Source organism: Doryrhamphus excisus, linkage group LG15 (assembly GCF_037039965.1).
Source record: "Doryrhamphus excisus strain RoL-2023G ecotype Guam linkage group LG15, RoL_Dexc_Guam_v1.1, whole genome shotgun sequence".
Taxonomy (NCBI): Eukaryota; Metazoa; Chordata; class Actinopteri; order Syngnathiformes; family Syngnathidae; genus Doryrhamphus; species Doryrhamphus excisus.
Window position 1 is genome coordinate 4289594 of NC_136371.1, and position 27484 is coordinate 4317077.

The following is a 27484-nucleotide window of genomic DNA, read 5'->3' on the forward strand; positions in this document are numbered from 1 at the left end:
ACATCCCTTACTTAAATACATTGTTATCTTTCCGACAATGCAGTCAATCATTTAATCTGCTGATTAATCTATGGTGAAATAAATCATTTTAGCCTGCGGTAAAATGTAGTGGTATGTGTACGGACGCCGGTTTTACGATCGCACAAAAGTGAAATACATTTCCTATGAAAAGTGTAACCACAGCAAGCATGGTGGAAACCGCTTGAGTTTTAGATTCCGATTTTGTTACCTTTCTGCATTGTCACTCTGCAGCACATCTCCTCGTGTCCTCCAGGAATAGCTCGATATAGGCAATATGCTAAGCTCAAGGGTTTAGGTTCAGGTCATTTCCCAGTGGGATCAGCTGGCTCCTGCAGAGGGCTTGTGATAAGAGTGGATATTGGAAGCTATGTAAACCTTATTAAGCTGCCCTTCCCCTGTGTGCGGAGGGTAATCCTAAACACCTGGGCTAGTTAGCTAGGATTTGGCGGGATTAGGGGCTCCGCAGACCTGACCGTGCATCTGCTTGAATCCATTTCCATGCTTATCTTTTCACATTCTCGACGTAATTAGTCAGACTGTAGCAACCAAACACTTCGACAATTAAATTAATGCTCGTATCAGTGATTCCGGTTGTTCTTTGAAGTCCTGCTCCTGTGTTAAAAGTACACACTGTTAATGTACCTTTAAAACTTAACGACTTTATTTTAGTAGGTGTATTTGTGTTGGCTCAAGGGATTGTGTGGCCTTTGGTCTGGAGTTAAAAAAAAAACACCTAAATGCTTTTTAGCGTGGATGCTAAATGTCCACACATGTTAATTGCTGGCTCATTGAATTGAGCGTGATACCAACTCATATAATATTTAACTCAGATAGTATTTGACATTAGCAGCTGTTTTTTTTATTAATTTTGGTAGGTTTTGGTTGGCATTTATTTTGTGGGAATTTTAGGATAATATGAAAAAACTATAAAAGTCAAACACATGGAAGGATGTAGCTAAACTCCTTAGCATTAGCATAAAAAGTTAATAGCCAACTATTTAGCTAACTATTTAGAGTAGAGGCATGTTGTCGGGCTATTTTGGAAGCTAACAAGCTGAATTTTTCTCCCAACTACTCACGGCTTCCTGACATCTTTTTGTCAGGACAGTTTTGTCAACACAAACAAAATGCTAATGCTATGTCCACATCAGTTAATGTTTTCCCCATTTCCGTGCTTTCATAACTAAATCCCACCCATTAACCTGTTTTCACAATTTCATTGGTTAATCAATGTGTCAGTCATCATCATGGTTGGCTGTACAGCAACCAACCAATACATACATCACATAGTTAGCTATTGACCCACAGCAGACAGGAGGAAACCATTTTGATTGAGTCAAGTGAGTGAGTACCAATCAAAGTTTCACAGTTCAGACTTGTTTAGGTGGCTAATGCCTCCATGCTAACCAAATTTACAGTTGATAACATGTGCGCATCTGATGAAAAGGACTAACTATTTTACCAGAGTCAACATAATAGGATATTTTTCATCAGATTAATTTACAGTCAGAATACCATGATGCTTCAAAAAAGGTTTGAAACTAGTTTAAAATCAGTGTTGTGTGTTCCTGTTCTAATTGTACCCTGGAATCCTGTTTATCAGTCGAATTTCAGCAAGATAAGCTTTCCAATGATGTACAACACACCATGGTATAAAACCTCGGTTTCATTACAATTGATGGCAAAAGTAGAAAAAGAAAATACCGGGCAGGGAAAAGTAGCACACTGGTAGTTCGAAGAAAATTAAGTATTTAGTCCCAGAAACAACAATAATCAAAAACAAAAACCGACTAAAAACACACCACATTAGATATTTAACAAAGTCCAAAATGGTGTTACCTTACCTTACATTACCTTAACACTGCATGACGTCATAAAGTCAGCCATGGCATGATCAAGGGAAAAAAGGTTCTTCCATCACATGTGGAGGTGGTAAGATTTTGGCTTCTTAACTTTAGAAGAAATAAATTTGAGGCTAACGGTGTGCTTGCTAGCTTGCTAAATTGCTAACGAGTTCTCGTTTCGGGTTGCAATGTGGTGTAAACAATGAATAATTGGTGTCTAATAGTGACTATAGGGGTGTTATTTCATGTTCACAAAGCTCTAATAATGTTAAAAGTCTAAAACGAGTTATATATGCTATAACAATGAAACTATTCAATTTATTAACATGAATCCTATAATGTGGTGAGTCCACCCACTGTAAACAAGGGAGTCAACCCAATTAACACAGATGAAAATAAACCTTTTGCAGCCGAAAGTGTGAATGATTGTTTGGATGTATGTTGCCTGTAATTGAGTGGAGACCAGTCCAGCTTGTACCCTGCCTCTCACCCCAAATCAGCTTGAATAGGCTCCAGTACACCCCCACTACCCTAGTGAGGATAAGCGGCATAGAAAACGTATGGATGGATATTTGACAGCTAAATAATTCCTATCAATGCTTGGCCAGAAAAAAAACACGCAAAATGTATGTTGATGTGCGCTATGGGAAATACCTGCTGCTGTGGGTGTGGGTGTAATGGGTGTACTTCCACTGAGTAATGGTAAGAGGGTTACATAATGAACCAATCACTGGCTGTCATGACTGCCATGTAACACAGCCAATGACTGCATGGTCGCTCCAGTCTGAAGTCATGCATGAAGGTGCAACCTAAATGGTTGGCTTCTCTCTGGGCCATACATGTCAACCCTCCCGCACATTCCCATATTTTAAATACTTTTTTTTTAGCTTCCTTTCCAAGGAAAGTCCACATATTTTCAAACAAGTATGCTCTGAGCTCTCATTCCTAACAATCAGATGTTGTTATTGATATTGTTATTGTATATTATTATTGTTTAACAATTTCTACTGTGTGTTTTTTAGTGTTTATTATGAAAAGATAGTGAGCGATATCTTACACTTAACCTCTTTTTCTTCTTTGTAGATGTGGACGAGTGTGCAGAGGCGCTTGACAACTGCAGTATCGACGCCATCTGCCAGAACACGCTCAAATCCTACAAGTGTATCTGCAAGTCGGGCTATAAAGGGGATGGTAAACATTGTGAAGGTAAAAGCTTCTGAATTAATTTGCTCATATTTATGTGTGGTTGGAGGCGCAAAGTTCTCGGCTTCCAATGGGAAACATGGAGAGAACGATTGCAGTGACAGACACATCTTATGTTGATTTGCCTTTTTATGTCGGAGCACATACACTTAGGGCCCCTAAGATTGGTTTGATAAAAGCTTCTGCCTCACTCAGCGTTCCTCATTAACTGTGAGAGCAATGAGAAGCGAGGGAGTGAGAAGTGGATGGAGGAAGAGGAAAGCCAGGTGCAGGGTACTCCTTTGTGACCAGATGAAATGAAGCAGTAACTTCTCTACACATGTTGGAGACAATTAAGACGTCAGAAGCACAGTCAAGGATATTTCCAGCAGAGGTGATGAAGACTTTCGGACACGAACCTCTGTACCAGTATACCCCTCGACTTGTGTTTGTCTTATAAAAGGCCTGGTCATAATGTCTTGTTCTTGTTATTGACTGGCTGTTTTCCATGGCCGCCTGCCTGCTGGCTATTAAAGTCTGATTTGTGAATCTTTGGTCAAATATGTGCCAAGTTCAGCCCTCGTCAATCACAGAGTTGGAATTCGCTGACTGTTTGTAAATGTTGATGTTCTTGCAATGCACGAGTTTTGATTAAGATATTTGTTGTAAGAGTCGACGCGAACAGCATACCAAGTAAAATAAAATATTTTTAACCCGAGCCAGGTTTTGGGCTCGAAGTGGACAATTCCAAAAATGTCATCTTGTGGTGAAGTATCCTCTTTTTTGCCTTTTGGTTCTTCCCTTCAGGGGTCGCCACAGCAAACCAATCCAACCCTGTCTTCTGCATCTGTCTCTCTCACACCAACTACCCTCATGTCCTCCTTTACTACATCCATAAACCTCCTCTTTGGTCTTCCTCTACGCCTCCTACCTGGTAGCTCTAAACGCAGCATCCTTCTGCCAATATATTCACAATCTCTCCTCTGGACATGTCCCAACCATCTCAGTCTGGCCTCTCTGACTTTATCTCCAAGGCCTCTAACATGTTGTTTCTGATCCTATCCATCCTGGTCACTCCCAATGAGAACCTCAGCATCCTGATCTCTGCTACCTACTAGTTCTGCTTCCTGTCTTTTCCTCAGTGGCACTGTCTCTAGACCAAACAACATGGCTGGTCTCACCACAGCTGGTCTCACCACCTTTCCTTTCATTTTAGCTGAAACTCTTCTTCTTCTCCACCCGTTCCAACCTGCCTGCACACACTTCTTCACCTCCTACTCACAATCTCCATTGTTCTGAACTGTTGACCCCAAGTACTTAAAATTCTCCACCTTCATTATCTCTTCTCCCTGTAACCTCACTCTTCCACTTGGGTCTCTTTCATTCACACACATATACTCTGTCTTGCCGCAGCTAATCTTCATACCGCTTCTTTCCAGGTGAAGTTAATGTATGTTTTGATTTATTGTCGTAAAGAAAGATGATGGTTTACAATTCCCTTGACAAAAGCCACAGTCCCTTTGGAATGAATAGGAACATCCCTAAAGTATGATGCTATCACCACCATGCTTAACCATGGGCATAGTGTTGTTTTGGTTAATTCAAAACATTCATTCCTTTTATTTTACTGACCACATGTTTTTTTTATGATTTCACATCTTCCTTTGCGACTTGGGAGGGCTGACAAATTGTGAATACCAAGCAAGGCAGATAGAGGTTGTGAGTTCCAGGTTAAAAGAGGGGTGGGAATGTGATGGGTGATTTTGTGCTGAGCTTCGCAAATGGCGGTGATGTGTTTGAAGAAGTGTTTCTTTGTCTCCGTCACATCCATCCGCTGTCAGATCCAATTAAGCCGTGAGTGCGGCAGCCTCAAAGAGAAGCAGAACGACCAGGATCATAGGGCCTAAATGGGCCAGCAAGTGCTGAGTGGATGTGCGCAGTGTTCGCAATCCATCATGTCCTGGACTCCTCAGCGGGGCCCTCCAACCATCATCATAACCATAACAGACATTCTCACTCATTGCCTGTCAAACCAGTGTGCGATCTTTCCACAAATGTCAGATTCATGTCAGTTTTTTTTTTTTTGTCACATTTCTTCTGTTGTCACTCACTGTGTGGTGTTAACGGTTATTAAAAGGGAACTTCACTTTTTGGGAATTATATTTAACTTTTTATTTAAAGATACAATTTTATTTCAATGTTCTACAAGATCTTTTACATTTTATTTTTTGCGCACATATTCCACTTTGACGTTTGTCTAAAGTTACTTTGTGGGAAAAAATATGGGGATATAATATGTCATATATGGATATCCAACCTAAATATATGGGGATATAAGTTTAGGTCTATATCGCCCATGTATTTTGTTCACTTTTATGTCATAGAATACGACGAATCAGAAATGTTCAATTGCAAGACACGCACCAATTTATACACAAAAACAAAGTTACGAACTAAAACATGGTTTATTCTATCTACCTTTTGCAGATGTTGACGAGTGTGCAACTGAATACAACGGCGGCTGTGTCCATGAGTGCATCAACATCCCGGGAAATTACAGGTGCACATGCTATGATGGCTTCCGCTTGGCACATGATGGGCACAATTGTCTAGGTGAGTGTGTGACTTGCGTGTGTGTATGTGCGTGAGGGTGACTTGTGGCTTTTATCATTATGTACGAAGAATCTTATTATATCATTGTTATGCAATAGTCGTTATCACTTGTTATTGGTTCTTATCACTCATGTTGTAACTCTTTAAAGGGGACATATTATGCTCATTTTCATCCCTTTGCATTGAGTTGTGGACTCAATAGCGTAGCTACACACAATAACTCGCACCAAATGCTTTCTAGAGTTTCCAGAATCTGCACCTATTTCAGCTGTGTTTCCTTTGATTTCCTGCTTCCCGCTAACAGCACCGATTCCGTTGGTCCTGCTTCGCCAATTATGTTGGTTAAAAGAACCAGAAGGTTTTAAGGTTTTTAATACTTTCAATATGAAGAAATATACAAGTGGTGAAAATTTAAGGCGGTGGGTTTTGGACCGTTGTGCGATTGAGTTTGACACCCCTGCTTTAAGAGGAAGTACAATTTGCTCCATTTAAGTATGCTCGGAAATCCCAGAGACTAAACTCAAAGCATGTGAATTCAACTTACTGTAAGTTACGTGGAGTCTTTGAATGCAACCCCTCATTGCCCATAATAACATGGTTAAAGAGTGATTCAAATGTTCTGCTACTGTTAAAGAAACTAGTGTTTGGTTATTTGTGTATATATATATATATGTATGTATATGCATATATATGTATATATATATGTATGTATATATATATATATGTATGTGTATGTATGTGTATGTATATATATATATATATATATATATATATATATATATATATATGTGTTAGGTTAATAGATTTTCAGACGTGCACTTTTAGCTTGATATACATTTTCAGTTAATTTTGTGCTGTTAATACATACAAATATATATGATCCTGCCCTGTCTTGTTTTTTTCAATAACAGTACAACTGGTCATATTTTAGTCATAGTTGGAAATGATGATTAATCATGGCCAATAAAAGGAACTGTGATTAATCACGACCCCACCAACCGAGAAGCTGTGATTAATCACAATTAATCATGATACAGAATATACAGGTTGTGAGTAATCATGATTAATTCATATGGAAGCTGTGATTAATCTGGTTAAAACTTTTAATCATTCGACAGCCCAAGTAAAAGTAAAATAATAAGGGATGTTATCCTTACTGCATATAGTTATCAAAGAGACATTGTACACAAAAGTGCATAATCATCCACTGCACATGCCTTAAAACATGCAAACTCCACACAGAGCAAGTCTAGTGTTTACGGACCAAAATGACATTTTTAATTTATGGGAACACTTTGGTATCCACAAAATGCCGTAACATCAAATGGCGTAACAAGAGGACCGCAGGGGCAGATGGAGCTGTTATTTGACTCTTTGCATTTGATATTAGCTCGTGTATTTGACAAAGCATGTGTCTCCTGGTTTGTTTTCTTCTTTTTTTTATAAGTCTCACAAAAAACAGTGAATTTATTAGGTCTTGACCCTGAGCTTGGAGCTCTTAGTGAGTCGTCGGGTGACTGTACTTTCCCATGGTTTAATATTTCACTAGTGTGAATTAAGCCACACTAAGAATTTTTTTAAACGTTTGAATAATTCTAAAACTAGACCGCAAACCTGTTTGGATCCTTCTACCTTTAATTTCCTACCAGTATACCTGGATCTTACATTCATGCAAAGCTTTCAGCACTCAGCCTTTATTCATTATGAGTGAGCTTTTATATGTGGCGTCACCTTCACATGAATCCACTATTTGTCAGTGTAGCAATGTAGCCTTTAATTAAAAGCACCTGCGTCTTTCTTTCGGATACTAAGCTAAAATGGCACTCAGTGGAGCTCAGACCTCTGCCGGGGGCCAGGCTATCCTAATTTAGATCGGCACCGCATTCTACAAATGCTTGAATTCATACTTGCTGGGAAATAAGGACACTTTTCACATCGTGAAAACATAAACTGAAGAACTGAAGACCAAAGGATGTAACTGCAACCCGCTCCAGCTGCAAGATGTTGCTGTGGCTTCTTTCAGTCCTACGGTATTCACCCTCATTGCTGTCCTTCATTCGCTCGCTCCACTTAGATCTTCTGTGTAGGGCTATTTTCCAAGCCATTTAGCAACATTTGATGTGATCCTGATGTGCTGAGGACCAGCTCCTGACTTGCATGTAGGTGTGTAATTGCAATAAATGCTTGGATGCCGGTAGCATCAAACAGAGTCGCATTCATCAGTCCTTTTGCTATATACGTAGTTTGTGCAAGCTTAAGTTTGGTTTGCTTGCATATCTTATCATTCCTGCTGTGTCTTTCAAAGACCCATACACGCCCAAGATGAGTTCATCGTTTATTTATTGAAATTTCAACTCAACGCTGAATGGCATATGCAGCTGTCAAGTCCATCTATTGCCTTGAGAGATAAAAGCATGACAATATTTCTTCTTCTCGAGAATTCTACAGGAGCATTCCTCGGTGCAAACATAAGAGCAAAGGAAGAGGTATAGCTTAGGTTGCTACGTCAAGGCCCCAACTTCCTTTTCCAGGTTTAAGCATCTTTTTTGGCGCTATTGAAAAGATTAGTCCCTTCTGGTTGGTTCCCAGACAAGGTCAGACCCTCAGAACCCTTAAAGACCAGATGTTGCCAAGGCTGCAGAGCACGAGACATTTTCTTGATGCTCAAAAGCTCACATTTAGTTCAGTGTCTGAGGTATTTAAGGTTTTATTTTATGTTACATGTAAATGGTAGTTTTGTCCAGAACTTCCAGTTTTAGTCTTCTCAGACTGCTCTTGGTTACTGTCAGCCCAGGGACAGTTCCTTCCCAGCGTCTCTCTGTAGTATTGTTTTCTTCAACCGCGGCACGTGCCACATGACTCCTTGTAATTGCATGTGTTGGCAGCATAATGGCATTGGGCGGTGGCAGAAGGCGGCGGAGCGTGAAGCAGAACCGCTGCCTTGTAGGGACGCTGTGGTTTCTGAGGTCTCCCCCGTCTGCCTTAAACCTCCCAAAGATGTCAGGAAGGCAGCAAGGTGGAAGCGATGCAATATCACAGCACGCTGCTTCTGTCCATGTGGAGTGAGATGTCACTGACTGTATAATTTAGTCCAAAGTGAGCTTTTGTACCCTTTTTTTGAAACCTCACATGGAAGAGAATCAACATGGCATCTGATTGCGTCTTTTATAAGAAATCGTGGCTATTTGATGCTGGAGGTGAGGGACGGATTGTAGTTTTAATCACCACATGGCCAAGCTGTAAAGGATTTTTAGAGTCTTAGGAAAAACAGAGGAATCAATGTCAATTTAATCCAAAACACACATCCCTTTTACAATGAAAACCAGATGCAGGAAGTCTGTTGGTTCCCCACTGTAGCACCACTGTCCCCATATTTATGACCGAAACATTTGAGCTGAGAACCTTTTTAGAAGCCATCGTATCCTCCTTTCGATGCTGCTTGTTAAAAATCAATTGTCGCTATCAGAAACGTAGTTTCCCTCGATGTTGAAGGTATTTTTCTAACGTGTCACGTGTTATAAAATAAAGGCAGGCTTGAAATAGAGCGTTCCCTTGAGTGTTTGACAAGCATGTGGTGAAAGATAGGTTTTTTGTCACCACATTGTTTACTTGTGTCCATGCTTCTCAAATTGGTCACAGGACATGTTGCACCCTGTCATCAAAGCACTGACATGGGGCTCCAAACTGCGGGCAATGTTCCTTTCATTCCTGTTGACTTGCATTTGGTTTGTATTGATTCAGGAGAGCTCAATTCCCTTTAGAGCTCAATTCCAATTACAATCTATAGGAAAATGACCTTTTACTTGAACCCCTTCAATGTCATAACCTGATCTACAACACAAAAGCAATGTAATTAGAGCTTTGATGCTTTGAGAAGATTAACCTTGCTAAGTGATTGGTGTTTTTGCGAAATTATTTATTTTTAGAAGCGATAATTGTACTGTGTTGTAACATTGACAATGTCCCTTGATATGTTTGAAATAGATGACAAGTTAATCTTATATATGTCTATCTTGACTATGCCCTGATTTCAAGTCATGTCATTCTTAAACACCATTTTGCAAGGGTGCCAATCAAGCTGGAATTTCCAGACTGATGCATTATTGATTGGGTTCCGATAAGGAAAATGAGTCATCAAAGAGTGTTCCAGTTGCAATTTCCTTAAGTGTATTGGGTATCACATGCTGGCCTTGATCATAAACTGTATGATCAAACTGTAGCAGAAATGTGTTTATTTATGGTTGCCTGCCACAATAAATATCATCGCATTTTAAAATATGTAAAACACTTCTATTTGCCGCCATTCTTTGCACCTTTTTTAACATTTATTTGCCATTGTCGTTATTTGCTTAACTCATTCAAAACCAGAGATGTATTTATACATATTTTGCTTTTTTTTCTGCACGCGACTGGACTCACAGACGTGCATGCATGTGTGTACACACAATTTAGGTCCAAATGTGAAAACTGTAAATAGTTAATGGTGTTGTATTTGTAAATACATTGTTATTTTGATGTTAAACACCCATTTTTTTGTTGTTTATGTTGTGGTATAGTTAGTACATAAGCAGGTATTTCAGCTATAGTTACAAGAGAAAAAATGGGTCAGTGAAGGTTATATTTGAAAAGTATCTTTTTATAAAAAGGTGGTTCCCCCCCTCTTTTAGTCAGGAACTGATATTTCCCTGAAACTATGTTCTAAAGTTTTAAGTTTTAAGCACAGTTTTTTCTGAAGACAGGAGTTTTTCTTTTGGTAGGTTCTATGTTTGTTATTGGCACAGAATAAAATATTCAGTGTGCCGTGAAAGATTAGTCAAAATCATCGAAAATGCTCGGTACTGAAGGGTTTGCCTTTTGAAAAATGGGAAAAATGGCTGGGATTGAATGAGTTAACTAGGTGAAATTATGGCTACTTAACACAAAATGTGCTTCTGCTCAAGGTTTCTTGATCTTTGAATGCTAGTGTTTAAATCTTTCCCTGTTGATGAATATTTTCTTTGGAAACTTAGTAGTGCCTTACAGAGTGCAGTGGAATATGATAGTACTGCACTGTAATATGATGTAATGCACAAGGATGCTGGTTCTCCACAAGTCTCAGTCATGGATTTGCTGGCTGATGACATCTGAAGATTAGCATATCTTTTGTTAAAGGCACACCTTCAAGAAGGTCATTGTTGTGGAAATGAAAATCTCTCACATGCCAATGGGAAAAGACATTGTATTTGGCTTTACCCAGGAAAGCACAGACTGTGAAAGCTAAGCACAACTAACTCCTGCTCTCTTCCCGACTGCAGATGCAAATACCCTGAGTCTCTGTGTGAGCAGTCAATCTGCTTTTGTTGTGACATGCACAGATCGGGTTTGGACAAGAGTCTCTCCACAGTTCAGAGGAGAGGAGCTGAAGTGATGAGTTAAAGGACGGATTTGAGATCGGTGCACTCGCCAGCTCCTGAGGACTATATCAACAAACACTGTCTCCTTCTTTTCTTGGTGTTTTTCATCCCCATCCACCATGAAATGAACAATTCCAGCTGAGCCCACTGGCAAAAAGGCTTTAGAGGAAACTCAAGCCTGAGATTGAGTTTGGGGATGTAAACGTGAAACAGCCTGGGAATCGTCAGACGTCTGTTTGAGGGCCTCTTGTCTCCTCGGCATAAGGCTGTCCTCCCAGAAAGCTATCCCGGGCTTGTGTTTGCAAAATACTTCCAGATTTGTTTTGGAGTTTCACAGAAATACTATTTAGCATGATTGTAGCTAATTGCATATAATCCAGGGACTTCTGTCTTTGTGATCCCCTACCAGGCCTCAATAAAATGACCCAGGGACGGGACATTCAGTACAAATACTAAAATGACATGCACGTGACACAATTGTGGACCTCAGACATTTGTATAATCATAAAAACATGTGGGATCTACGTTGCACAACAATCCTATGGGCTCTAATTTTGTGGCGCAGTGCAAGGTGGCGCAAAGTGGCGCAGCCCATGCAGTGGTAGTCCAGGGGGTGGCGACGCACCAGGGGAGGTGTCCACATTTTCAGCTTGGCGCAGTGGCAATATCGCCAGCTTCAGCCTGGTCTATTCTTGGCGCAGGCGAAGCGCACTCTGTGCAGTGGTAATTTGGGTCACGGGCGCACAGTCTGCACACTGTGTCGCGCACAACGCTCCCCTAAATAAATGGCTGTAACTATCAGGAACAGAGGACATGTCCCACAAGGTTGCGTACATGGTGCATGACGTGCGCCTCTGATGCGCAGTCCAGTCCTACGTATTTATAGGAAATGAGAGGCAATTAAAGGCGTTCATTTAATTGGTTAACATTATACTCGGCTGTGTTAAACCCTCTCATGCCTTCTATCCTCCCTCTTTACCACTTGCGACAGTGGGAGGGATGGAGGTGTGGGTGCGCAGCGCTGCGCCAGACTGCGCTAATCACGAAAATTACAAAGTGTACTGACTACACATCGTTGGCACAGCACAAGCGTGGCGCAGGGCAGGTGCGCCGCGCCTCGTCTACGAAATTAGAGCCCTATATGTGTATTGCGCCCCCACAGTCCAATGCAAGTTTGTAGGTTCACTGAAGACTATATGCTGGTTGTATGTGTGGACGTGCAGTTCAGTAGTGGTCTGTCTCTACATTCAGTCATTCCTGGTGCAATCCAGGGTGTACCTGGTTAGGATCCAACTTTCCAGTGACTAACATTAACATGATTAACATATTTCTCAGATCATAGATTTTAATTACATACCTTTTAGCCTTTTTCACAGTCAGTGTTTACTAATGAAAACATCATAGTCCCTTTCAACATTTTACTCAGGTGACACTTGTAAGACCAGAAGGATGTTTGCACTCGGCTGTCCTCTCCGACCGGGTTCAAACCTGCTGCTGAGGGTGTTTAGTCAAGTGGGCGAGGAAATTTGCTGTGTCACTGAGCTCGAAGGACGACAGATGGGGGGGAAAAAAAAGGAAACCCTGCTTAAAGCCTGTTGAAAATGAGAAAGGATCTTGTTTTAATAGGAGCTTGCCATGTACCTTTCCCTCACTGACACTCAACTAAATCAAAGCCTGGTCACGAACCTATGCGGCAGTCGGACCCAGCAGCACTGCGACTCCTCAAACCCCCCCCCTCCAACCACCAGTTTTCCTGTTGCCGTCACTGCACATGGGTCTGATTTGCTGCCTTATTAGAGGGTGTTTTCCTGCTGTAAATGAAATACCCAAAGAGGCCGGTGTCCGTCCACTCACCTCCTTGTCTCTGGTCTGTCTAGACCACAGAGACGGTGCTGTCTGCGCCACACAGACACCAGCAGCAGGATGCATACATAGACCGCTTTGATGAGAGACAGCAGTTGTTTTTCACTCACCCTGTAAAGTCAGTAAATAATAAATGCCCATGAAGTTTCTGAAGTCTCTGGATTTTCTCTGGAAGATGACCTCCATGTTTAGATGGCTCTAAATCTCCAATTGTTGTACTGTATATCCAGTCAAAGCTATCTGAGATACCAGCACTCATTGCCTGTGCAAACAGAACCGATCTCTTAATCTTGCTCTGTTTGAACCCTCCTTAGAGCAGTGATATGTCTCATTTTCCAGAATTAAGGCAGCCTTTTAACTTGATTAAGACATTTTTCCATCCTCTCAAGAGAATTTTTAAAAAATGTTTTAAGACCAAATAACATGAGCACTTCTTGCGCACCATGCCAGAAACCCTTTCCGCTTGGAAATATTTGCTTTGGACGCCAGCCTTGCCCAGCACACAACACAGGCAATTATGGGAGCTATTTTAAACAGGAGAGATCTACTGACAGGCGACGCCTCATTTGGAGGAATGAAGAAATCAGGAAATGAAACCTTCATTGATGCACAGAGTATGGAAAGAGAATTCCCCCGAGGCTCTCTGAAGCTGTTTGCATATCTCACAGGCATGGTGTGCATGCATTAAGGACAGTTGTGTTTGTGTAGCCTTGAAATGCTTGGATTTGTGGCTGTTTGTGACTGTGCATGCATTAAAACGCCCCTTTTTTCAGTTGTGGAGCTTTTTTTTTTTTTTTTCCCCTGTTCATGCCTGGTAGTAGTTTATCTGCAAAGGTGCAGCCATGGGTTTCAAGCAGCTCTTCTCTTTGTTGTTGCAACTTTTGTGTGGTGAGCAGCGAGGCACCCGCATGGTTAAGTTGATGAAAACCTAGCTCCTTCGAAATTCTCATTTAACTCTCACTTCGTGCTAGCTGTCGAGAAAGGCTTTCCCCGTTGAACCAAGCTGAGATGTGGTTTGGAGGCTGCAGACAGGATTGTGACTAGAATCGGACAGGGGTGCTACCTGCCACTGACCTACTTGTCAAATCCCTGAGGTTTATTGTCCGTGCATTTGTGATTCTGACAGAGTTAATTTTAATTTCTTACTGGGCTGAGAATTCCCCAAAAATGAAACTTAACCTAGAGGCCTTCTCGGACTGGACAAATAGACAGCAAATTAGTTTCGCATGACGGTTTAATAAAAAAAAAAAAAAAAAAAAAGTCTTGTGTACACAGCAGATTATTGATGCATTGAGCAGTGGGGTGGATAGGGTTCCAGTGGGGTCGGTACAGAGGGACAGAAGATAAAGTCAGTCACTCTCAATTGTGGTTGTCTAATCCCATGGGCAGAGTAAAACCTCAGGCAATATGGCGTGAGGTGCATTTACATGGTTACTGTCACCCTCCTGCAGTCACGGCACCCTTCAAGTAACCCCCCCCCTCCCCTCCTTCTCCTCCTACCCGCCTGTTTCCTCCCTCTACTACATTCCTCACGCCATGGGGCTGACAGACACTCGTCATCAGCAGGTACTCTGGCCCAGGTGGATCAGGTTTCTCACTCGCCAGGGGCTTGTGCTGCATGTGCATTTTTATGGCTTAGGCCTGCTTCACTTGGCAGTTTTCGCTCTGCTGCCATGTCAGATACCTGTTAGTGAAGGCATGGCCTTTGAACAAAGATCAAGACATGATGTTGAGTTTGTTGTCAGGAGTGATGTCATTGTTTTTTTTTTCTTCTTTATTTCGAACATAATCTAAAGCACAACAAACCAAACATAAATCAACACAAATAAAAATACCTATGTATATGTAAACGTACACATGTTCAAAAGGGAATGGGAAGAAGTCAAGACGTTCATTGGATGTCATTATTTTTTATTTCATTGACTGACTATAACACCAATTGAATAAATAAATCTGATTGGTTGAACTTTGCAGTTTATTTAATGATCAGTGATTGACATGTGGTCAGAGCCATGTTACTTTAAGTAAGCTATGAGAAGCTTACAGGCTTACATTTCAGTTCAAACAATCATATCATTCCATGGCACTTTTCAAGGCGCTGTGGCAACATAAAATAAAAGGCTAATAAATAAATAAGGCCACATGGTTCGATTCTCCGCTCCGGCATCTCTGTGTGGAGTTTGCATGTTCTCCATAGGTATGAATGTGAGTGTGAATGGTTGTTTGTCTATATGTGCCCTGTGATTGGCTGGCGACCGGTCCAGGGTGTACCCCGCCTCTCGCCTGAAGTAGCTGGGATAGGCTCCAGTATACCCCCGTGATCCAGGTTTTGATTTAATTAATTGAAATAACTATTGTTTAGCACTGCAGTATGCTATACTATATACAGTAACTATGCAACATATGTAACATATCAATTACTTAAGAGTAATGCAAAACTTAATTGTTTAAGTAATCTGAATGGTTCTTTTTTAGGTAAATGTTCTCCTTCACTTTGTCCATGTAGTGTATGTTTATGACCAGTTAATTGTAGGGCATTCTAATTAACTTCAGAGGTACTTTATTTTTAGTGAATGCTAACACGCTAATGTAAGTGAGTGGTAAATATTACATTACAGCTTGTAATTATACCGATATTAGCATTTAACTCAAAGCACAGCTCTTTCTACAGTAACTATGGTCTCACTAAGTGAATATAGACTCTTAACAAAGATACTCATCTGGTTCTTATTAGAATTCAAAGACTTGCTTATTATGATTGTGGTTTACAAGTAGTTTTTCCAGGCTCTGGAAAGCAGCAGTCTGTCTCTCTTTTGTTCTGTCCAGAAGTCATGGTATTAATTGTGTCTTGTATGTGTCTCTCTCGGCAGATGTAGACGAGTGTTCAGAAGGGAACGGCGGATGCCAGCAGATCTGTGTCAACATGATGGGCAGTTATGAATGTCGCTGCAGAGAAGGATTCCTCCTGAGTGACAACCAGCACACCTGCATCCAAAGACCCAAAGGTTACATGCGTACACAATGCACACGTCAACTCCTGTTAGTTTGTTATTGACCAGAGAGAGACAATCTGCTATGTTCTAAGTAATGTTGGCGTGATCAACTTTGGATGTCATATTTAAACTAAAGGGTGAACAACGTTAGTGTAAGTTTCTAAAGTCTGCAGGAGCATAAATCTTTGTGTTTTCTCTCAAGCTCTTCAAATTGAAGTAATCTATTGTTTGGCAGTGTGAGGGTAGCCCTGGGTGTTGTGAGCAGACAAAACAATTAAAGGTGATGCCTGGGGAAGACACCTTATATATATATCTTATTGACTTTTCTTTGGTTTTGGAGGCATCAGGAGAAGAAAGGGAGCCACCAGGTGTGTAGATCTTGGAAAGAAGTTCACAACATCCTGATAATAACAATGAAAGCTTTAAGGTTGACCACAGTCTGTTCCGGGATGCTTGTCGACAACTGATTTGAAGACATTATCTCTAATAGGAAATAATGTCAATTAATTAATCCATTCCAAGGTCACACATTCCAAGGTCATAACTGCTTTATAAGTGTAATTAAAAATGATTATCAACCTATTTTTGACTTGGTCATATTGCACTGAGCAGCCTGTGCATGTTTGTAATAGTAGTCTTTAAAAACTCATGAATTAGCAAGAACCACACTAATTTAATGACATCCTCTTCAGGATAGGTAGCTGAGATTGAAAGCCAAATGAGTATGTTACTTCATCCATGCTACTAGTCACAATTTACCTATCTGGAAGTCCTCAGGAGCGCTTACAAGTGTGACCAATCACAACGAAGTGGGTGTACCTCGAGGAGGGCCGGGGGTGGAGTAAATTCTGCAGAAAGAGGTGCAGAATCTGGAAGATCTAGAAAGCTTTCTGTGTGGGTTATTGTGTGTGGCTGCTCTACAGGAGTCCACAACTCAATAAAAAGCGCTGAAAATTAGCCCAACTGGTGCCCTTTAAGAATTGCTGCTTAGTTAGGTAGTGTGAGCGATGCTTTGTGGGTAATGCAGTTTGAAGAAAGTCGAGTCCCTCGTGTCTCGTGCCGCCTGCTGGCAAAATGTGCGCAGTGATAATAACATGCTTTTGGATCAGGAGTGCAAATATCTCTTGTCAGGTAATAACTGGACCTAATCTAACCAGGTTCACCTTTAAGTTCTTTCAGTTCTACATTCTTCGAAAAATGAACATGTTTGTTGTTTTGAAGACGTTCAAAAACTCACCATACTTCGGCACTTGTTTGTTCTTCAAATGCCTTTAGCATGTTAAAGTTTTTTAACATGCTAATAGTTTTTCTAGCATGTGTTGGCAGTTAAGTTCCATGATTGCTTTTATTTGGCACGCCTGTGCATTATGAGGGGAAGTGAGAGGATGACATTTCCCAAGATGGTAGTTAAGGCGAGACACTATACTCCACGCTTGGATCGCTTCGGGCAGCAATAGTACTAGTCACAGTTGATCGGCTTTTGTGATTGATGTTGAAAGGCATTTATCGGCATATGCCAATCACGTCATTTATTTCACGGATGTAATTTGGCCGATCGATGGGAGCATCCCTAATAGGAACGTGTTTGTCAGTTCGACCCGGACTGCTGTGTGAGTCTTTTTGGACTCGGATGGTCAAAACTAGACTGGATTTTGAAACAGTGCATCTTGGAAGTGTGGTTTATGAGATCAGTCTGGCCTGGTGAATGTCAATGTTGACATTTCATAAACGCACTGTTATTTGAGTGGAGTAAAAAGTTGGCTCATGTGTTTCAAAGCACCACTACTCTGTTTGTGGTGTCAGCAGAAGATTGTGAGCACCACCGAGTTTCCTCTTCACTTTTCACTGTTAATCTTTCAATTTTGAATTAATTTTACCTTTATTGCTTCCAGATGAGACCCATTTAGCTCAGGAGATAAGAGCTGCTATAAATGTGGGGGGGGGAAAAAACATCCCGGAATTCTTTCTGTCATTGTTTCATTATTTTGAAAGAGGACTTAACTTCTTTTTATTCAACAGCTTCTCATTCTGAGCCTATTAAAAATGAACACGATCAGTAAAACAAGACAAGCGTATGAGCTGTCAGAAGCCCTCAAAGGGTAAGTTTCAGACGTGCTAGTTCAAGAAATGACGTGCAAGTAACAGAGTAGGTTTATTATAAGGGCCTTTGGAAATAATTATGTTATATGATGTGTGAACGCTCAAACTGAGGTCTGGTTAGGCTTATGCGCACAAAGTACCTGGAATGGGTTAGGATAACATTGTGGCTTTGCTTTAAGTTATTGCTTCCTCCGGAATATGTGAGTTGTGTTGTCATGGTTACAGTAATCGTTCTCAAAATGCGGGAAATGTTATGCTTGAAATAAACACCGGTTGTCTGTTTTCTTGAACTTTGGTCACCAGTTACAAAGTGTGGTGGGTGTTTGATCCGTGTACCTTGACACGACCCCCCCTCCTCTGCCGAGCACCTTCTGTCATCACGTTCTCTCCTTTGAAGAAGTACGGCCCCATTGCTAAATTGATGGCACCGGCGACTGATGGTCACTGATTCAGAAATAGTTGCATGCATCACTCCATTTTAAAGCTGTGGGGGCCGTTTGTTCATGAACGTTATTGTTTCCATTAAAAATACACCAGCTTTCCATTTCTCCATTAATGAATATGGTATTGTGGGTAAAGTCAGAGTAGCTGGAGATGGTGGCGATCTGGCGCTCCCAGGCTGTTTTCCTCAGTCTGTTAGCAAACCCTTGTTAGCATTGCGACTGTGCCAATTAGGCAGCAGGGGTCTGCTAGCCTCTCAGCTAATGACAAGGTTGCTGCTGGCATGTCTCTTATTAGACGTACCCCTAACCCCTCCACCTCAACCCCCCCCCCCCCCCCCCTTCACGTCCTGAGCAGGAATAACTCCAGCCAAATTAAGGTTTCATCATCAAGCTGCCCAAAATGTTACAGTTCATTTATTCTGCTGAAATATTTTTTTTCCCCTGTCAAGAAATCAAGTATTTTGAAATGCCAGCCAAGGTGCTTTGTGGTTGATAAGAATGACATTTAGGTCAAGGAGAGGTCCACTGCTTTGCAATGGATTTATTGTCTACTTTTTATAGGAGGATAAACAGCTGCAACACGACAACACATGTACTGTGTGTGACAGACAGGATCCAGTACAGTCCCGGTCACAGTCACAGGCACCCCACACATCCATCATTTTTGTTCCGCACATTTGCAAATGTCAAGTAGGGAAATTACTTGGAAGTGTGTGATGATGGATTGTTAGTATATCATATTTTCTGGACTATAAGTCACACTATTTCTCCAAAATAACAATAACTGTGTAATAAACTGTATATACCTATCTGGATGTGTTCTCTGTATAGTGTGAGTGACTTCATTTTAAGTATTCAGGTAAGCTCTTAACAGCAAAACTTGACTTATATTACAGTCTAGGGGACTCATACATTTGTTGTTTATTTTGCAAAAGGTTACCACAGTACGATAATTTCAATAAGTTAAAGTAGGGATGTAGTACTGGAGTTAATTTATTGTCATTGTCAATCAATGCGGCGGCAATTGTGGCCAGCATTTCATATCAAGATGAGAAATAGCAGAAAAGTCACATCGGCTGATGATGACATTGCAAAGTGTATCCACAGTGAAAGAGAAAAAAAGGTTTGATTATGTCATATCCCTGGAGCGTTATTGTCACCTGTCACTGCTGGGATGAAATTGGTATGAGAAAATGCTAATAAGCCAATCCACTCAAGTACTCAAGGTGCTCGTGTCAACCAAGCAAGAAGCAGTCAAGAACAATGTTAGTCAGGCAAAATAAATTGCTTTATTTGAAACCTTTGCAGTGAAAATTGTTTTTTTTTTTTCAATAAATACACGGTCAGGCAAAATGATCTGACACATTTGTAGGTTAAATAAAAGGCAAATAAAGTAAAGAAACAATTTTTGAGAAGTATATTTAATGCCATTCATTTCAATCCAGATCCAGTAGCTCTAAAGTTGGTAACCCATAACAAGATCGTGTTTCGAGCTAGTACGGGATCATGTCTACCAAGTTTAAAGTGCAAACGGAACGCTCGTTGTGTTGGAGTTACAGATTCGTTTGTTTTGATAAACCTTTCCACAATAAGCGCGATGCTCACCAGTCTAATTCATGGTAATGGTAATGGTTTTATTTCATTTGAACATGCATCAAATTACAATTGAATGCATCACATAATCAGTTCACAGTTCCACCTGTCCAACATGAATAGGAAGAAGCAAAGCTTATATCTGGTACTTTTACAATCAGTAACTGTTACATTTGTTCACTTCCTGCTTTCTGTAATACAGTTTAAGGTTTTTTTTTGTTTTTTTTATTTTTTATTTTTTGTCCCGTACCAAAGTACGAGGTGATACGACCATCCAGTGACATAATGTGTACCATAGTAAGTGTCAATATAGTGATATATATAGCACATCATGACTGGTTCAAGACTCTTCATCCTTGTATTTAACAAACATCAACTGCTTGTATTGTTTCTTGAATTGGCTCATCATTGTGCATTGTATGAGGGTCTTACTCAATCCATTCCATAGTTTGATTCCACAGAGTGAAATGCTATGGCTTTTTAACGGCAGCAACTGAAAAAGAAACAAAAAACAATGGCATTATAAAGAAACAAAGCAAAAAAAATTACATTATATGTACTTTTTAAAAAAATAAAAACACTTTTTTGTTTCTTTACTTTATTTGTCTTTTATTTAACCTACAAATGTGTCAGATAATTTGCCTGATAATGATAATGATGATAATGAAATCAGACACAGCATGACTGAAACCTTGACTTTATTGTAAAGTAACCATTTCATGTACCAAATAATGTTCCAGTGATACAAAGCAAAGAGTTGAGTGGAGTTAATGCTCCGCCAGTAGTGTGCGGTTGTCCCACTGTGCAGCCCATACATGTGTACCCTGTTGGATCCCAGCATGCCTGCATGTTTGCCACAAAACTGTTTTTACAAGTGCAGAAATCACTGCTCCATTGCTCTGCAGCTCAAGCGTATAACCAGGCTCTTTTCCTATTCTGGGGACGCGGAGTGAATGGAACGCCTTATTCTCTCGGTACAATCAATGACTCTCTGCCATCAATCCAACAGCACACAAAAGGGCAGGTTTGCTATCAGGCCTTTCCCTCTGTGTCTCCAACATTATCTCCCCATCATCCTTCCTCTTTGTCCACTTTCACACAGACCCCCATGCCCCCGCTGCCCTTACCCCCCCCACCCTTGAGCAAATATACATTGGTGGCTCGGGTTTGAGCAAATGCTGACTGCTGTCTTGAGTTCGACGGACCTCATTTTAGACGGACATCCCTTTTGCTTGTGGTTTTATTGAAGGATGAATCCTGAAGCTGACCAGTCCAGCACACTACTGTGGACTGCGTATGTGCCAGTGGGTTTTTTTCCACTAACACTTGGCTGTCATGGCTATTACCAGCAGGCCAAACGGAGCTCTGTGGAGACATATTCAGCTGTCTGCCCCCTTTTTTTTTTGATTTGGGGAAAGAATGTGGCTCTACAATAATATATTGTACCTCTACAGCTAGTGTGCTTTGTTTTGTGGGAGGATGCATGATTGTTGGGTGGGGGTGGGGGGGGGGGGGGTCCTTTGGGACTGCACAGCAAGGTGACCTTGATTGAATATGACTGCTACATCCTAGCAGGTGCTAGCCATGCTGTCCGTGTATCTATTTATAAGACAACGCAAAATATATTACAATTTCAAAGCCTGGGCGGCACGGCGGTCTAGTGGTTAGCGCGCAGACCTCACAGCGAGGAGACCAGGGTTCAATTTCACCCTCGGGCATCTTTGCGTGGGTTTTCTCCGGGTACTCCGGGTTCCTCCCACATTCCAAAAACATGCTAGGTTAATTGGCGACTCCAAATTGTCCATAGGTATGAATGTGAGTGTGAATGGTTGTTTGTCTATATGTGCCCTGGGATTGGCTGGCAACCAGTCCAGGGTGTACCCCGCCTCACGCCCAAAGACAGCTGGGATAGGCTCCAGCACCCCCGTGAACCTCGTGAGGAAATAGCGGTAGAAAATGAATGAATGAATGAATTTCAAAGCCTCGTCTGTTGTAAGAAAATAAGTCGAATTCTCTCCTTTCTTGACCCACTGGCTGGCTTGTCACTCATTGTGACCATCTGTGTCGCAGCTCAGGCCGACCAAATCCGGTTCAGCTCCTTTCCCATTCTCCTTTCCATGCGCTGACATTTTTAGCCCCCCTATTAAAGCTTTTAAGGGCCCATTATCTAAGAGGAAGGAATGTTGCTTTAATAGTTTGGCGGTTCCATGCTTAGGCTCCTTCTTTTCAGTTCATAACCAACAACCAGCACTTGCTAGCTGCTTAATGTTCTCCAGTCCGTAGGATTGTCTCCACTGTGAGACATATGACAGCAGCTCAGTGTGGCCCATGAGCCCTCTTTTCACTACTCCCGACCTCTCAAAGCAGACTATAAACTCTTGGCATGCTTTGCACTACTTCAGACCCCATTGTTCCAGCCTCTTTACTATATGCTTCTTAGATTTTTAACAGAGCTTGCAGAGCTGCGTTCAAAAACGTGTGGCCTCTTCGGATCTTTTGTTACAGGATCACACTAGTTAAAACTTCTCCTGTTCAAACTTCCTAATATTATTGCATTATATAGAAACTGAGTTATTTACTTATGGTTTGCTCACAAGCCACAAAATATTGGCAGTTTTGCAGTCAATCCCTCAACACAAAAATCTATTTAGATTTGCGCTCCTTCAGTAAATCCTTCCAAGTTTTTGTTTTCCGGGCCCCCTCTTGTGGAGATAGGCAGCTGTGTGGAATTTGGAATTTGATCCAGTCTTTTTAGGTGACATGGACAATCGTATTAAGCTGAGACCAACAAGAAATGCAGCTGTCACTTCATTGCCGATGTTTTATTTTCATCCACACCAGATTGTTTTTTTTTAAACTAGCATCAAAGTTAATTTGATTTCTGGCAAGAAACATGTTACAATACTCTTGGCCTGGAATAACAAGCTCTTGAGAGGCAATTACTGTCAGTGTTATTCAAATATTTGGATATTTGCATCTAAAAGCTTGAGAAACACAGTTTGCTATCACTGTAGATTAAGAGTAATATCATTTGATTATAATGACTCAATTTTTGCACAATAAATGTGACCTCGCATGTTCTCCTCATGCACGCATGGGTTTTCTCCGGGTACTCTGGTTTCCTCCCACATTCCAAAAACATGCTAGGTTAATTAGCGACTCCAAATTGTTCATAGGTATGAATGTGTGAGTGGTTGTTTGTCTATATGTGCCCTGTGATTGGCTGTTGACCAGTCCAGGGTGTACCCCGCCTCTTGCCCGAAGACAGCTGGGATAGGCTCCAGCACCCCCGCGACCCTTGTGAGGAAAAGTGGTAGAAAATGAATGAATGAATGTGACCTCTGTATTAAACCCATTGCCGTTGCTAAAGGCCAATCAGTGGAGTCAAGCCTGCAGCATCATCTAACCATTTGACCATGACTTTTTGTCTTTTTGTCTGTTATTGCTTTAGTCCAGGGGTCTCAAACTCAATTTACCTGGGGGCCACTGGAGCTAGGGTCTGGGCGAGGCTGTGCCGCATCAGGTTTTAAAAAAAAACCCCAAAAAAACGCATTTATTAAAAACAGAAAAATGAATAAACTTTGCTTTGGTTCCGATTTTCTACAAGAAAAGCTCTGATAAAACATTCCACTGTTCTCAAATATCTTACTTTTTATTTTTCTACACAAAATAAGAATAATGAAAATCAATCAGTAATAAATAAATATAATAATAATAATAAAACAGCAAATAATAAAAACTTAAGAAACCACCTATAGTTGGTGGGTAGACAAATGATTTTTTTCAGATTAAAATGAACAAAGCATTATTAGAGCCCTGTAGACATGACAAAACACGACTATAGTCACATTTATACTCTTTTTATTTACAACATATTGCGCAACTGCAGGGTCTTGAGAACCTGTTAACTCGCAAACTAGAGAGCTAGCGACCTAAACGGTAGCCTTCAAGTTATTTCCTTTAAACTTAAATAGCCAAAAACTTACCACTTCCACACGGATAGGGAGGATAACTATTAACAGTTATTTAACCTTTAACATGAACATTAATCAAACGTAATAATTTTTTCTGGGTACATGATACCATACAGCATCCATATCAAACTTGCGCGGGCCGCACTAACATTAAACTTTCATATCAAGGCGGGGCCTCAAACGATAATGTCCTGCGGGCCACGTGTTTGAGACCCCTTGCTTTAGTCTGTACAAGAACGGAAGCATTTGTGAAATCTCACATGGTGCGCTTTCCAAACAAGCCGCATATAACTTATCATCGTATCATTGATTTGCTGTGGCGCCACACAAAGAGATGTGTTACTTGGACGCAGTTATGCTAGTTTATTGCGAGAGTGGTACAATTCTTCTTATTTCTGCAAAAATCGAGGAGCCTCGCCATTAGCTACATAAAAGGAATTTATTGACTTTGATTAGTGCTTTGAGTTCAGAGGTCACAGCTTGTCCTGGGATTAAGATGCTCCTGTGGGAACACACCCACTTGTTTTCTTGCTTAATTGCATTGTTCTGTTTTATTTGTGTGCAACTACTGTTTCTGTAAATGCCTGTTTCTACTCAATTCCAACACGTTGGACTCCACTTACTGTATGTCTAAGAGGTTTTGTTAGTGTCTACATACAGGCATGTGTTTTATGGCTCAAAAATATTCTGCATATCTTGAGTTATTTTTCTTTCACTTTCCCATCTGTATTCATATTAAGCATGTTTTTCTTTGTGCATTCCATCATCCAGTCATGATAAAAAAAAAGCTGGAGCCGGTTTGCAGAGAACTGCATAGTGTGGATGATCACTGGGTTTGGCTCAGAGAAAAGGTCCATTGTGTCTACACTGTGACTTTTATTGGTCCTCAGAGAAATGAAGGCCTGGGTTCTGGCCCCAGACCGGCATGTTATTGATGGATGGGTCTGTAGCATTCGTGCAGCGGGGTTGCATAAAAATTATGGGGGGGGGTGTGAATTTGGGATGCATAATAGAACCTCAGTAAGCATTTGTCAGTCCATTGAGATTACTTGAATGGAAATTCTAACCTATATTAACTTCATGGATTTTTGTTTTCTCTCATATGAGAAAAGGGACTTATTCAACATGATTCACGGCACTCATTGCTCATTCTGTGGAGCCGCATGGGAGAGTCTGAACATGAATTACCTTGGAACTGTTGTTGACACTTACAAATGTATGATGTCTGTTCAGTTCACATTGGTAAATGCCGGTCAGGCTCATCTGCAGAAGATGTCGCCGTTTCAGCTTCTGTACATTTATGCCATAAAATTACAGCCACACGGCATCATGTCATCAACAAATTAAAACAGGAAGCTTAGGACTCACTCCAAGACGTGAGGCGAAGTGAAAGCGTGTTATGTTAGCTGGAGTTTAAGTCTTTAAATGAGTAATTAGGCCCGTTTCCATCATGCTGAGATTGTTCTCCCGTTGTAGAACCCTTGAGTCACGAACTGTATGACAAGCATGCGTGCATCTCAATCCGCAAGGTTATACAAGCTTTAAAAGGTTACGATGCACACACATGCAAATTATTAAAATTACAGGAAAATTGCTCTGTTGTGGAAGTCAGCTTCTTCCAATGCCCTTCAGAGCAGGCAGTAGATTTAATGAGACGTTAATGGAGATATCTTGGTACTCGCCGCCTCCCCTGCACACACAAGAGGAAGAGAAGGAGAGTTGATCTGTTTGGTTTTTAATGAGCTAGGGAGCCGGGGGTCTGTCACTGCATCTGTGGTAGCAGTGGGGATTACATCAAGGATCAGTCTTCTCCATCCAAGGAAGTTGTCTTGATTACAGCGCCCAGCACAGCACAGAGAGAACTACCTACGTTATAATTCATGAAAGTCCCCCCCCCCTGGGAGCGAGAAGGGGGTGCATGCATCAAACATTTATACATCACTTATAGACAATTCTGTCTCATTTTATGCCATGTTTAGTAAAACTGTGAATAAAGAAGTTCTATCATTTTTTTTATTTTCATCTCACACAAGAGTACTTTAACCTTGATGACACATGAAATGATGACTTCTGTCTCTTCAGGGAGTTTTTCTTTCCTGACTCCCGTCTTTCCTTTATGGGGATTACCTCAATTAAAATTACAAGTCAACGGGATCAGCTCCTGCTGGGAGTTTTATCCTTTTTTTTTCTGTAGGCAGCCTCCTTTTTATAGCCTGAAACAAGAGAGCATGTTCCAACAAGTGCTTTGGATCTTTGCAAAAGGGGTGCCGTGCATGTCAGTCACCAACAGTAGATGTGATTTTAGGGTGCGTGACAGGCATATATATGAACTTTTTTTTTCCTTTTCTTTCTAGTTCTCATCGTTTCTAACACAACATTGTCAAACGCAGGGTGAAATCTGTGTGATTTTTTTTTTTGTAAAGAGGTACAATTTCTCTCATTGTTGTGGTTTTCTTCACAGTGCGACCGGAAGGCACAAAGGATGGACCCACCTGCATGGACAAGAACCATGGCTGCGCACACATCTGTAGGGAAACGCAGAAGGGTGGCATCTCATGTGAATGTCGGCCTGGATTTCAGCTCACCCGTAATATGAAGGACTGTAAATGTAAGGCATAACTCATCGTTCTCTTCCTCGGAAGGCACACACACACACTTGAAAAAAAAGGGGGAATGATTTATAGGCTCCTCATGAGAAGGTGATAAGGGTTGGAAATCTGCCGATGATGGATAATTGCACTCATTCCACAAATGCCTGTAGGACAGATCCAAAGAAGACATTACATTGCATTACCAGACCTGGGGCCAATCTTCTCAATGATCCTGGTCAAGAAAAAACATGCTTATCAAATAGGGGGTGATCATTTACACAACCAGGGCGAGTGTGGAGGTTTTGCCAAGGGGACTTGCTCTGATGGACAGCGCACACTTCCTGTTGCTGTGCAACCAAGCTCATCCTGTCAAGAGTTGGGGCCACGGCTGATGGAGGATTTGTCTGTGTTTGGATAAGGATTGGAGAAGTGTTATTCTATAGTTTTTTTTTTTTCTGTGACAGCCCAGGAAAAGGGCAAACAGGGCTGGGATGGTTGGGTGCAGACAGGATGGGCTCCCTGGTACGCTTTACACTCTGTCATCACAGGTGTGTTAAAAGGGCCCAAGTTAATGCTTCTTTCAGCACTCGAAGGCGCATGAATATATTTGTCAACCTGAAAGAAATGAACAACATGATTGCTGCTCATTCGTCCATCAATCTATACATTTCTATACAATTTTTCATCACCAGGAACAAGAGGCAGGTTACTTCCTGGACTGGTCGCTAGTCAAACAACCGTAATTTAGAGTCAAATCTAGTATACATATTTCTGGAATGGAACTGGAGATACGAACTGACTGTGAGGCCAAAATGCTTAACGCTTATTCAATCGTGATATATTCATTTTAACGTTTTACTTCCTTTGTAATTGA

General features: G+C 41.1%; 1 protein-coding gene across 5 annotated transcripts in view; it reads left to right on the forward strand.

Moving 5' to 3' along the window:
* scube3 (signal peptide, CUB domain, EGF-like 3) overlaps positions 1-27484 on the forward strand; it is a 90389-nt gene that overhangs the window by 25462 nt on the left and 37443 nt on the right. For 4 of the 5 annotated variants that reach the window (XM_078796796.1, XM_058050618.2, XM_078796795.1 and 1 more), the window contains exons 2-5: positions 2949-3071; positions 5535-5660; positions 15787-15921; positions 26481-26627. In XM_078796796.1, the coding sequence (XP_078652922.1) occupies positions 2949-3071; positions 5535-5660; positions 15787-15921; positions 26481-26627 (531 nt within the window). The remainder of the gene's footprint in view (positions 1-2948; positions 3072-5534; positions 5661-15786; positions 15922-26480; positions 26628-27484) is intronic. The other variant, XM_078796797.1, reaches the window with a different exon arrangement.